This window comes from Scyliorhinus torazame, chromosome 2, assembly GCF_047496885.1.
Source record: "Scyliorhinus torazame isolate Kashiwa2021f chromosome 2, sScyTor2.1, whole genome shotgun sequence".
NCBI classification, from domain to species: domain Eukaryota; kingdom Metazoa; phylum Chordata; class Chondrichthyes; order Carcharhiniformes; family Scyliorhinidae; genus Scyliorhinus; species Scyliorhinus torazame.
Window position 1 is genome coordinate 335,390,796 of NC_092708.1, and position 13,863 is coordinate 335,404,658.

The 13,863-nt window shown below is 44.2% G+C and overlaps 1 protein-coding gene across 1 annotated transcript in view; it reads right to left on the reverse strand.

Moving 5' to 3' along the window:
- Nucleotides 1-13,863, reverse strand: part of tdrd9 (tudor domain containing 9) — a 255,517-nt gene that overhangs the window by 139,951 nt on the left and 101,703 nt on the right. The window contains exons 3-5 of the mRNA XM_072489934.1: nt 6,944-7,104; nt 5,192-5,413; nt 4,007-4,129 (exon numbers count right to left, since the gene is read on the reverse strand). Coding sequence (XP_072346035.1) covers nt 4,007-4,129; nt 5,192-5,413; nt 6,944-7,104 — 506 coding nt within the window. The remainder of the gene's footprint in view (nt 1-4,006; nt 4,130-5,191; nt 5,414-6,943; nt 7,105-13,863) is intronic.

Genomic DNA, 13,863 nt, shown 5'->3' on the forward strand with positions numbered 1-13,863 from the left:
CGTCTCTCGCTCATGCTTCCTAGCGCTAGATTTTCCGCTAGTGTAGTGTCGACCCCCAACCCCACCCCCGGGATCAGTTATGTATCCACCCGTCACCCTCTATCTGTTATCCCTACCTGCCATTCTCCTCACCCTTTCCTGCACTCTGCTGCAACTCTCGTCCTCATAATGAGACAGCATCTGGGCCACATAGGCTGTGGGGTCCCTGCCTTTGACCCCTTCTGGTAGGCCCAATATCCTCAGGTTGGTTGGTTCTCCTGATCTTCTATCTTTGCCCTCAGACTCCCCTGCCCCGATCAACCTTGTCATTTACTTTTCCAGGGCAGCGATCCAGTCGCTCTTGTGTGTTGAGGCCTTTTCTAGTTCCTTTATGGTGTTCTCCTGGGCCTGCAATTGCCTCTCTGCCTCGTCCACGGCCACTTGCATGGTCGCCAGAGCTTCCATGACCGCCACCTTGACCACAGCCTGGATATCGGTCTTTGTCTCCTCTCTAGATTCTCTCAGTTCCCTTGAGAGGAACATCCTCCAACTATGGGGGGAGGGGGCTCTTTGTGCTGTGGGCTAGTCCTTCCCGTTCTGGCGTGTCCCAAGCTTCATGTGTCCACCAGCTCAGCCACTTGCTTCTCCTGGGTTTTCCCATTTTTTGTCTCTTTGCAGCCTCTGGAGTTGCTGTTGGCTACCATCTCTGTTCGTGTTGTTTTTGGTTGGATTTTTTTTTGGGGGGGGGGGGCGAAGAGAGATACTTTGTCCCCCTATATTAGCAGCTATTTTAAGTAAAAGAGCCTATTTTCAGATTCGTAGGAGGAGAGCTACTTGATGTGCGACTACTCAGCATATCCCTTTCATTGGGTACAGAGGGTAGTGGGTGCCTGGAACTCACTGCTGGAGGAGGTGGTGGAAGCAGGGACGATAGTGACGTTTAAGGGGCATCTTGACAAATACATGAATAAGATGGGAATAGAGGGATACGGACCCCAGAAGTGTAGAAGATTTTAGTTTAGACATGCTGCATGGTCGGCGCAGGCTTGGAGGGCCGAAGGGCCTGTTCCTGTGCTGTACTTTTCCTTGCTCTTTGTTGTATTGGAAGTCCCCTGGAGGCAGTGTTGCCCATTAGCAGCAAAATTACATTCAACCACAATCTATAACATCAGGGCCCAGCATATTCCATGCTCTATCATTGCCATCAAGACAGCAGATCAACTCTAGTTCAAAGAGGAGCGCAATAGAGGCCTGCCAGGAGCAGAACCATGCATAGCTAAAAATGAGGTATTAACCTGAAGGAGTTGCAACACGAGTACATGCACGTTAAACAGTGGAAGCAGCATGCTACAGATAGAACAACACAATGGTAAAAGTTCTGCAGTCCTGTCACATCCAGTCACGAATGGGAGAACAATTAAACATGAACTGGAGACGGCAGTTACACCGACATTCCCATTCTCAATGTTGGACAAGATCAGCACATCTGTGCAAGACACAAGGCTGAAGGATTTTCAACCATCTTCAGCCAGGTCCGAGTGAGTAATCCATCTCAGCACATCCTGAGTTTCCCAACATCTTACATGCCAGTCTTCAAACAATTCAGTTCACCCCACATTATATCAAGCAATGGCTGAGGCACTGCAGACATCAAAACTATGGGCCATTCAATATCTCAATTGCATTACTGAACACTCCAGATCTAGCTACACTCATGGTAAGCTGTTCCAAACATCTACAATGCTGGTATCTACTTACAATGTGGAACGGTCCTGTCCACAAAATGAATAAATCCAATTCAGCCTATTACTGCCTAGTCAGTCTATTCTCCATTATGAGCAACGTTATGGAAACTGTCAGACTGCACCATCACGGGCAGCACAGTAGCACAGTGGTGAGCATTGTCGCTTCACAGCTCCAGGGTCCCAGGTTCGATTCCTGGCTTGGGTCACTTATGCTGAGTCTGTACGTTCTCCTAGTGTCTGCGTGAGTTTCCTCCGGGTGCTCCGGTTTCCTCCCACAGTCCAAAGATGTGCAGGTTAGGTGGATTAGCCATGCTAAATTGCCCTTACTGTCCAAAGGGGTTGGGTGGGGTTGCTGGGTTATGAGTATGGGGTGGAGGTGTGTGCTTAAGTGGGGTGTTCTTCCCAAGGGCTGGTGCAGACTCGATGGGCCAAATGGCCTCCTTCTGCACTGTAAATTCTATGTAAAAATCAAGTGGCACTCACTTATCAATCACCTGCTCACAATTCTTAGTTTGGGTTCTGCCAGAACTACCTAGCCCCAGACCTCGTTACAACCTTGGTCCAATATGGACCAATGAGCTGGACATCAGAGATGAGAGAGGAGATTGGCTGACTTTGACATCAGGCAGCATTTGAGCAGGTGCGCCACCAAAAAGCTCCAGTAAAACTGAAGTCAACAGGAATAGGGGGGGAAACTTTCCACTCGTCAGAGTGATACCTTGCTCAAAGGAAGATGACTGTGGTTGTTAGAAGCCAATCATCTCAGCTCCACCACAATACTGAAAGAGACCCTCAGAGTAGTGTCCTCGGCCCAAATAGCTTCAGCTGCTTCATTAATGATCTTACATTGAGGGCATTTAAAAGTTTATTGGATAAGCATATGGATGATAATGGCATAGTGTAGGTTAGATGGCTTTTGTTTCGGTGCAACATCGTGGGCCAAAGGGCCTGTACTGCGCTGTATTGTTCTATATTCTATATATTCATTCCATCATGAGGTCAGAAGTGCGATGATTGTTGACAACTGCAGAGTGTTCAATTCCATTCACAACTCAGATAATTAAACAGTCTGTTCCTGCATGCCAAAAGGCCTGGACAACATTTTGGTCTAGGTTGATTAAGTGACAATATTCCCCCCCACCGCCTTCCCAAAACAAGAGAAGACCTAACCATCTCCCTTTGACATAAAATTGCCATTATCATTGCTCAGTATCACTGTATATATTCCAGAGACCCAAGTGAATGCACGATGGACACGTGCAAATTCCACCACTGCAGCTGATGGAATTTAAACTCAACAAATGATTTCAATCAACAAAATATCTGGAATTGAAATTAAGTCTCAGTGACAATGACCATGAAACTACTGATTGTCACAAAAAACCACCTTGTTTGTCATTTTGAGACAGAAGTCTGTCATCCTTACCGGCTCTGGCCTACCCGTGACTCCAGACTCACAGCAATGTGGTTGACTCTTAACTGCCCTCCATCGTGGCCGAGCCATCCACTCAGTTATATCAAACCACCAGAAGGACTGCAGTGGTTCAAGGCAGTGATTCACCACATCCTTCTCAATGGCAAAAGACTTGCCAGTGACACCCACATTCCATGAAGGAATAAAACAAAATTCAAGAATCACCGAGGCCAAAAACCAAACTGGTCAGAGGTTAGGAATTATGTGGCATATTTTTGACCTCTCGACTCCCAAAGCCTATGCACCAGCCACAAGACACAAGTGAAGATTTTGATGCCTGGTTGAGTGCAGCTCAAAAAGCTCATCATCCAGAACAAATCAACTTGCTTAACTAGTTCCCATCCACCTTAAGCATTCATTTCCACCCATCACCACATGATGCGGATGTGTGTACCATCTACAAGACTGCTTCCATACCCGCGACCTCTATCACCCAGAAGAACACGAGTAGCTTCCGCATGGGAACACTCCCATCTGTTAGTTCCTGTCCACCTACAACTCATCCTGGCTTGGAACTGTATAGATGCTGTTCCTATACTGTCATTGGTTAAAAATCCTGGAACTCCCTCCCTAACAGCATCGTAGGTGTATATATATATATATATATATATAATCACATGGGCTTCAATGTTCAAGAAAGCAGGTCGCACCACAATGTTCTCAAGAGCAATAGGGATGGGCAATAAATGCTGTTCCCCAGTGACACTCAAAATTCTTAAGAATTTTCTAAAAACAAAATCATATATGTTTTTTAAAAAATCATATTTCAGTATCTATTAATGAGAAAGTTGATGAGAAATTATCTTACTTCATCAATGAAAATGTGCGTAAATTCAGTCAAACATTTTGCATTAACAATTTTTTGGAGTAGAACACCTGTTGTCATGTAAGTTAGTTGTGTGTCTGTACCAACTTCTTTTTCTAATCCAACCTATTTGAAGAACAGAAATAAAATCAAATTACAAAATGTATTTTTGTATTGAACAAAATGTATTTTTGCACTACCAAAGGACTATAGGTAAAGTTGTACACTCCTGGTAAAATCTTTGTATCTGTGGACTAAAAAGGGCCAAATAGGAGGCTTTTAACAAGATGGAAGCCCATAGAATTAATGGAAAATGGTGTAAAATTGACTCAGTGACTGAAAGCAAAGGTTGGTGGTAGATAAAAGTTTTTCAAACTGGAGGTGATCTGCAGTGACGTACATTAAAGATAAGATAGTTTACTTTTTTCAATGATGGGTGATCCAACACGATGATATGAAAATTGTCAAAAGTAGATCAAGATGAGGATAGTTAAAAGCTCCAGGATGGCAGACAAGGTAGTAAACTAATAAAGTAGGTTTTTGGAATAAACTCACCCTTAGAAAAATTATCAAAAGCATCAAAGTAAATTCATATATTCTTAAAGTAATGTTTTTTCATAACAGCGTAAAAGATAAATTTAAGCACTTTCAGCTCGGACAATATCGTAAGTAATTTCAAAGATGTATACAAGAGCAGTCAATTGTGAGAGGTGATCTCATTGAAACATACAGGATTATTAAGGGGCTTGACAGGGTAAATGAAGAGAGGATGTTTCCCCTCATGGGAGAGTCTAGGACCAGAGGGCATAGTCTCAGAATAAAGGAGTGCCAATTTAAGACCGAGAAAAAGAAGAATTTCTTCTCTCAAACAGTTGAATGTCTTTGGAACTCATTGCCACAGAGAGCTGCGGAGCAGAGTTTGTGTGTATATATAAGGCTGAGATTCTTGATCGGTAAGGGAATCAAGGGTTGCAGGGAAAGGGCAGGAAGGTGGACATGAGGAGTGTCGGATCAGCCATGATCCCATTAAATGACAGAGCATGCTTGAGGGGATGAACGGCCTTCTCCTGTTTCTATTGCTGATGGTCAGTAACGTAGCAGACTTTCAAAAGATAATTTTCTAAGCAACAAAGAATAGTAACGGTACAAGTTACAATGTAATCTTTATGAATGTGAGAATTAACATACCTGATACCCAACCAAGCCTCCTGTAGACAAACAACGTTCTTTGCAGATCCAGCGCGCAATACTGATCGCTCCAATTTTCCGTGGCTGTGTTACTACAATATTGCAGAATGCAGGTTTCTTTAAGTAGCATTCAAGAATATATTGAGGTACTTGTGTACTCTTTCCACTGCCTGTAGCACCTCGGATGATGACTGCTGAATTATTTTCAATGAGATCAACAAGCTGTAATTACAAAGTAAAAGCTCAATAAAATATAACAAATGGAAAAAAGTCTCAGGCAGAAGTAGATAACGCAACGTAGTGGAGATTACGAAGCTAGAAATCCAGAGGCCTGGACCAATCTGGAGTGTGCAAGTTTAGCTTTCACCATGGCAGTTTCAGAATTTGAACTCAATTTTTAAAAAAGAAATCTGGAATTCAAAAATCATCAGTACAGATGAGAGGAATGGTATCACCCACCCCTTCTTTGGACTTTCACGTCAATAGTGCAGTAGCTGAACATCCAAGCTAATTGTAACTGAAACCTGGTCAAACAGAACAATTTCAGAACCGCTAGCCTGTATATCCAAGTTCCTAAATGAAACGTCTTCCACATTATGTTGGGAAAACCTTAACTTCATTTAAGTTTGGAAGGGCATTGAATTACTTGCCAGCAGGAAACTTTGACATCAAACCTGGATCTTCAGTTGGAAGAGTAAAACAAAGCTTTTTACCATAGTGCTGTACTGCTCCCGATGTGTTCACCGCTCTGCCAGGACATACCAGTCCCTGTTCTCCATCTCCATGCCAAGCTGATGTTCATAGACAGCACAGTGCTGCTGGACCCCTGGATCCTCCTTTGTCTCAGTTCATTAGTTCACCTGGGGTTGGGGAGTAGAAGGGCCTTCTTCCCCACTGGTGCTACATACCAGTGTCCATCTGGACAGCACTATATTGTGGGGCGCATGGGAGGAGGGAAGCTGGACACGGACAAGCCTTTTCCCCGTTTGAAAAGTTCACAAAGAATGGAAGGCAAGTGAAGACTGGGAGGAGGAAAGCTGGACACTGACAAGCCTGCATGAAAAGCTCACAAACAGGGGAGCCATAAGAATCATAATGGGCAACAGCATAGAAAAGGTCTTTGGGCCCATCCCATCTAAGATGGTCAGAAACAACCACCTAAGTATTCAACTCCCTTTCCAGCACTTGGCCCATTGCCTTGTATGCCATAACATCGCAAGTGTACATCTAAATACTGCTTAAACGTTATGAGGAGCTCTCCCTTCACTACCCTCACAGGCAGAGGATTCAGACTCTCACCACCATCTGGGTGGAAAAGCTTTTCCTCACATCCCCTCTAAACCTCCCCTTACCTTAAATCTATATCGCCGGTCACTGATTCCTCCCCCAAGGGGAAACATTTCTTTCTAACTTTATTTAGCAGTGGTATTTGACCTTCAATGGGCTTTGCTTAATCGGAGACAGAAAAGATACGTTAGTTAAATTGCTTAACTGTCAATTAAGAGCTATTTTTTTCTGTGATGTTAATGTGGTTAAGTTGGTTTTGATGTACAAAATCCATTTTTGTCAGTGGAATCACTCCTGGGTCGAAGTATCCTTTCCTCACAGTTTTACAAATTGAAGAATTGGTGCCTTACCCGGTTTCCTGATATAAATTGGGGTCTGGTCTGGTACCATAACACAAGAAAATCTGTATGCAATTATTCCTGCTTATTCCACATTTCCTTCTGGCACAAATAAGAGCCTCCCTACCTGTTCCCTATATTTCGTAATAGGTAGTTCTGGATATCTGTAGCCTGCCACTTCTATATAAGTTATTGTCTTTAAAGTGGAAAGAATAGGCCTTGATGTCAGAAGGGAAATGTTAGGAAGATCTTCATCATCAACCTTTTCCAACAAACTGCTGTCTGCATCTGGAAGACATTCAAAAGTTAATTTAAAAAATATATCTTTTCAAAGCACATTTGCTTAAATATGAACAGAATTTATGCTTGAATCAGATTCAAAATATGAAATTTTAAAGTATGATTAAATAACATTGCAACATCATTTTCTTAATATATAACCACCATACTACTGCTAACCCAAGGATTTAAATAATAAATAATTAGAAATATAAACTTAAACAGCAAGTAGTCGTTATAAACAATCCCACAAAGAATTAATCTCAGGCACACTTCAATTCTTTATTAAATTTAGTTCTGCATACATTGAGCTCTTCAACTTAGCACATTGGCACATAACTGGTGCTACTAATCTGCTGCCCAATAATTAATCATGAACCATCATAGTATTTCAGATGCTTTGCCTGAAATTTAACCACTTTTACCAGTTTTGCTGTTCCGAGACTCTAATCTTTAAATTGTGCATTTAATTTAGCATGTTTACACATCAAGAGACTCCAAATGGCAATATAACCAGTGTCCCAAAATGCAACAGCGGTTTTGTCTATGGAAGTAGGCTTTAGTGTATGCATAAAAAAAACAAAGCATTCAAATCATAACACAAGCCCTCCAGCCAATAATTTATTTTGCTGCACTAAATTTACAGAATACATGCAATGGCAATATACAGATTTCTATTTAATGGTGATTAAAAAGTAGGATTGGGGAATCCCAAGCGAGGAGGAGAGGAAGTTGAGTATGGAGGAATCGAACAGTCCTGATCCAGAGGATATGAAATGGTGATACATACGCAAATGTAAAAAAAATTAATATGCAGGGCATCATAATGGCCTAAGCTCACTCAAAAATTTTTTTTTAATTCATTCATGGAATGTTAGCATCATTGTTTAAGCAAGCATTTGTTACCCATCCATAATTGCCCTTGAAAAGGTGGCAGTAAGCCACCTTTTTGAACGATAAACAAATCAGGATGTGAGAGACGCATAGAGTAACTTAAATAGTGGTGTTCCTATTAGCATGTTGCCCTTTTTCTTTAATCTAGGTAGTAGCAGTTGTAGGTTTGGAAGGTGCTTTAAAAGAAGCGTTGGTGAGTTGCTGCACTTCATCCTGTAGATGGTACACACTGCTACCACTCTGCACCAGTGGTAGAAAAGTGAACATATAAGGTGGTGAATTGGGTACCAATCAAGCGAGTTGCTTTGTGGATGGTTTCAAGATCCTAGAGTGTTCTTGGAGCTGCACTCATCCAGGCAAGTGAAGTGTATTCCATCACACACTTGGCTTGTGTTTTGTGGATGGGAATTGGGAGGCGAGTTACCCATCATCTAATTCCCAGACTCTGACCTGCTCTTCTCAACACAGTATTTGAATTGCTGGCCTCCAAGTTTCTGGTGATGCCCAGGATATTAATGGCAGGTATTCAGCAATGGTAAATGGTTTTGAGCGTCGACTAGGTTAGAATGTTGTTTGATGAATCTATGGGACAGTTCTCCAAAGTTTGGCGCAAGTCCCTAAATGTCAGTGTGAAATGTTTTGCAGGAACAACTGGACAAGATGCTCCTCGTTTTCGGTGCCTACTTCAAAGCAGATGATTCATGTGGTTTTAATCTTATTCAACATTTCTGTAATGTTTGATACAACGAAATGGAAGACTTAAAAAATTACAATGATAAAACCAAGTATGGTGGATGTGCACAACCAAGCTCATAAAGCACATTCTGGGGCAGCACTTAAGTGAACCATGGCTGAAGAACTGTAGGAGATGTATACAATTTTCAAAGAAGACAAGGGAAGGTAAAAGACTTCCAAGTGGAGAATGTAAAAATTTGAACTGAGTACCTGGAAACAAGATACAAAATTCTACAAAATCTAAAAGTGAATCCATAGAATCCCTACAGTGCAGAATGAGGACATTCTGCCCATCAATTATGCACCGACCCTCCAAAAGAGTACTATCATGACCAATCCACCTAGCCTGCACATCTTTGGACTGTGGGAGGAAACCGGGGCACCTGGAGGAAACCCACAGTAGAATGTGCAAACTCCACACAGTCACTGAAGGCTGGAATCAAACCAGAGTCCCTGGCATTGTGAGGCAGCAGTGCTAACCATTATACCACATGACTTGTGAGGGGGCAATAATTACTGAATTGCAAGGTTATATTGCCATTTTTAATTCTAAATGTCAGCACAAGAATATGTAACATGAAACAATTAACAACGAAGTTAGGCTTTTGGGACAGGAAGTATTTACAGGTGGTAAATGTATATTCAAGATACAGAATCAAGTTCACAAATATCAAATTAATTCTCCTTTAGTTTTGTATATTTTCCAGCAGTCATCAATCTTAATTTTGCAAATTGAAGCACCATGTTCAAAGGAAGTGATGAAGAAACAGGTGGATATTCTATAAAGCGAATGGTGCTTTCCCTGCAAGTTGGATCAGACCAGACTTCAAAATACATGGAAGCAGCAGACAAATTTGCCCCGGAAACCTCACAAGTAACCCCCGAAAACGCAATTGCAGGGGCAAAGAATTCAGGAAAGGTCATCTCAAGTACTTTGATTAGAGGAGGGAGCACGAGCTGGAAACAGAATTGGAAGAGCTGCTCCCCAAGTCACAAATTCTGTTTCTCCCATGTTGCTGCTGGTCATGAATATGCCTAGCGACAGCAGTAAAACAAAGTTAACAAAACATAATAGGATGCAAGATGTCCAGCAGCAGGTAGAAATTCACCTCGAGACAGAAGTCAACAGTATACAAAAGGCCCCATCGATACGCATCTCTCCCAGTAATGAGATTAGAAATTTGTGTGGATAATAATCAGGTGCGAATAGCTTATGAGGAAAAACAGCTTATAGATGATTGGGATGGTCAATAAGGTATACATGTATAAATGTATAGTCAAGGAAGTTGGTAGGGGCAGACAATTGAATACACAGAAGGCAGAATCAAAGAGGAACAAAGGTGTAATTGACCAGACCCTGAGAGAGTAGGGAGGCAGTTAACATCCTGCAGTCTCAGAAACACAGGCCAGTTTCCAGCCATCAAGCCTGAAGGCCAAACCATTTCAGATGGTAGCCTAGAGGTCAAGTTTACATATTATAAGCCTCTAAGACTTAGAGCCAAGACAGTTTCAACTATCTTTGTTGGACCAGAAAAAGACCTTTGCCAGACCTTTGTATCATTCCTGTATTGTCTCATTATTTAGTGTGGATGTTATTTGGAGAATGGAAGTCTTACAGAGTTCAGGTATCATAGATATATTTTGGAACAAGGGGTAGTTCTATATAAAGTGTGTGTGTGTTTAACAATTTGTACATCTTAATTGCAGGAAAGTAGAGCAGTCCTGTCCATGTGTATTTGTCTTTTCTTTACTAAATAGTCTTTAATAATTGTTACTCAACCACTGGGCTGACTATTCTCACTGGGTTTCACTTGTCTTCTCACACCATACCAATTAAAACTAAAGCCCCATAAACTGGTGTACCAAGTCAGGATACCCTTGCAGATAATATTAGCGCGATTCAGGACAAGCTCCAGCTCCTCCACTCACAGGCCCCCTCACACAGGGTCTTTTTTTCTGATCTTGTCCTTTTACTTCCTGGGTTATCCAGTTTTGTGGGCAGCAGCATGGCCTGGTGTTGGACAGGACCCCACCTTTGGCTATGTCGACTCCTCCCAGGCATCCTGTTGAACATAGTGTGGATGGTGAGGATGTGGTGCAAGTGATGCGGGTTTTCTTCTTGTCCTGGGTTGCATTGCCAGCCTCAACTGCAGTCAGGTAGGCAGGGGACCCACCCTCAACAAACTCAGCACGTGGCCCTTGTGCGCTGCACAGTAGCTGGTGGATGCAGCCAATGGGAAACTGGAGAGCATCTCTGGAAAAGCGGTTTTTGTCTGAGTAGGATCAGCCACTGGGTCCACTGTCCATCAGGGAGGAGCCCCCAGGGGCTCCGCATGCCCATTGTCCTGCGATTGTTTCCCTGTTGGCGGAAGCATGCTAAGCTCCTGCTCCAGGCCCTGGGGATCTGCCCATAACTGTACCTGGGCAAAGCTTTAACTGGGACCAGTTTGCACTTTGGGTGCAGCTGGCACTGGTACACAGCAGCCCACATTGACCGTCTGTCTGTGTGTGCATATGTGTTGAGCTTCACTGACAATTCAGATTCCTGATTAGGTTACATTTTATTCCTTATGTTAAACTGTTTTGTAGATTTTCTTCAGGGCCTTGTGATTTGTTTCACTGCATCATGTAATTGGAATTTGGGATTCATGTGATCTTAGTTTATTGTAAATTGGGAATTGTATTTAGAATCCAAATTTAAGAGAAAATGCCAAGGAACTATATACCTGAACTCAGGTTAAAAAAAATTTAAAGCCATCGAAAACAAAATGTCGAGCATGAAACTCATACTCCTCAAGAACATCTCAAAGGGAGGCTTCCGGTGGCGGCCATGAAGGAATAGGACGCACATTTGGTGGCTCCCGCTCGGGTCGGACCTTTTCCCCGATTTTACTTGGAAAATTGATAGTGGACGCGACTGTGAAGAGGAGTCCCACACCAGTGCATGGATAGGCAGACCAGGAGTGCTCGCAAAGGAAGAACTAGGCGAACAGAGAAGGCCTGGGTTGAAGCTGCAGCTGGAAAAAGCATGGCGGACGACCGGAGTCCTGGCTCGACGACCCAGCGGTCGACGGAGCAATTGATGAAGTTTATTCAAGAGGGCTTCGCCAAGCAGAAACAGGAATACTTGGACCCGATTAGGGAATTGATTGTTCGGCTGGAACAGAGATTGGATGCTCAAGATCGGGTGATCTAGAAAGTGGAGAAGGCATAGACCGAGCATGAGGAACACCAAACAGCAATGGAGGTGGAGGTGGGGATGCTGAGAGACCAGCAGAAAAGGCTCCAGAAGAAGGTGGAGGATCGAGAGAATAAGTCCCGCCGGCAGAACCTGAGGATCATTGGTCTCCCGGAGGGGTCCGAAGGAGTGGATGTAGGGACATAGATAGCGGGTATGCTCGAGAAGCTAATGGGGAATGGGGCGTTCACACAACCCTTGGAGGTGGACAGGGCGCAGAGAGCACTAGCGAAGAAGCCGCGTGTAAGTGACTCCCCCCGAGGGCGATGGAGGGGAGATTGCACAGGTACCTGGACAAGGAGCGTATTTTACGGTGGGCCAAGCAGACATGGAGCTGTAAGTGGGAGAACAGCATCCTGCGCAAGACATGAGCGCGGACGTAGCCAGGAGAAGAGCGGGGTTCAACCAAGTAAAGTCGACCCGTTTCAAGAAGAAGGTGAAGTTGGGACTTCTATATCCGGCCCATCTTTGGGTCACCTATGAGGTGCAACACTTCTATTTTGAGTCACCCGAGGAAGCGATGTACTTTGCCAGAAGGAAAGGGTTGGCAAGGGACTGAGGGGTTTGAACTTTGCTACTGTGTTCACGTAAAAAATGTTTTTGTTTTTGCGCTATATTTGTAATGCCGTCTGTATCGATCCTGAAGCTGCCGCGTATTTGTGTAAATTAAAGTTTGCATTTGTACTGGTGGGGGATGGAGGTGTGAATTTTCAATGTGCGGTTTTTCTTTTGAACAGGGCTTTACTGACGGGGATAGTGGACACTGAGTATCCAGCTGGTCTCGGATCATGCCCCGCACTGGGTGGACTGACTGGTGAGCAAGGAGGGCGGCCAACGCCCGCATTGGAAATTGGATTTCGGACCGTTAGCGAATGAGGTGTGTGGGCGGGTGAGGAAATGTATCCAGAACTATTTGGAAGTTCCGGGGGAAGTCTCGGCTGCAATGTTCTGGGAGGCGCTGAAGGCGGTGGTCAGAGGGGAGCTGATTTCGATACGGGCCCACAGGGAGAAGGTACATAGAACAGAGACGGATCGACTGACAGGGGAAATACTTCAGGTCGACAGAAGATATGCGGAGACCCCAGAAGCAGGGCTTTTAAGGGAACGACAGAGGCTACAGGCGGAGTTGGCTTGTTAACTACAGGGAAGGTGGTGGAGCAGCTGAGGAAGGCGAGGGGGGCGACATATGAATATGAAGAGATGGCCAGCAGAATGCTTGCGCAGCAGCTCAGAGAGGGAGGCAGCCAGGGGGATTGGGAAAGTGAAGGACTGAGACGGGAACTTGGTCGGAGATTCAGCAGGGGTTAACTGGGCGGCCAAGGAGTTTTATAGCAAGCTATATGAGTCAGAACCCCCAGCTGGGCCGGAAGGGATGAGGCAATTGTTAGGGAGCTGAGGCTCCCGAAGGTGGAGGAAGGACTGGTAGAAGGGCTGGGGCCCTGACCGGGATGGAAGAAATAGCAGAAGGGCTGAAGGCAATGCAGTCGGGTAAAGCCCTGGGAACGGACGGGTACGCAGTTTTATAAAAAGTTCTCTGGAATGCTGGGGTCACTGCTGATGAGGACATTTAATGAGGCAAGGGAGAGAGGGGTGCTTCCCCCGACGATGTCACAGGCCACGATCTCACGGATCTTGAAGCAGGAGAAGGACCTGGAGCTATACGGGTCCGACAGACCGATCTTCTTATTAAATGTTGACGTCAAACTGTTGTCCAAAATCTTGTCGTCTATGATCGAAGACTGCGTTCTGGATGTGATTAGGGAGGACCAGACGGGATTTGTTAAGGGCAGGCAGTTGACGGCCAACGTTAGAAGACTGTTGAATGTGATCATGATGCCCCCAGAGGGTAGGGACATAGAGGTAGTGGTCGCAATGGACGCAGAGAAGGCACTTGTTCGGGT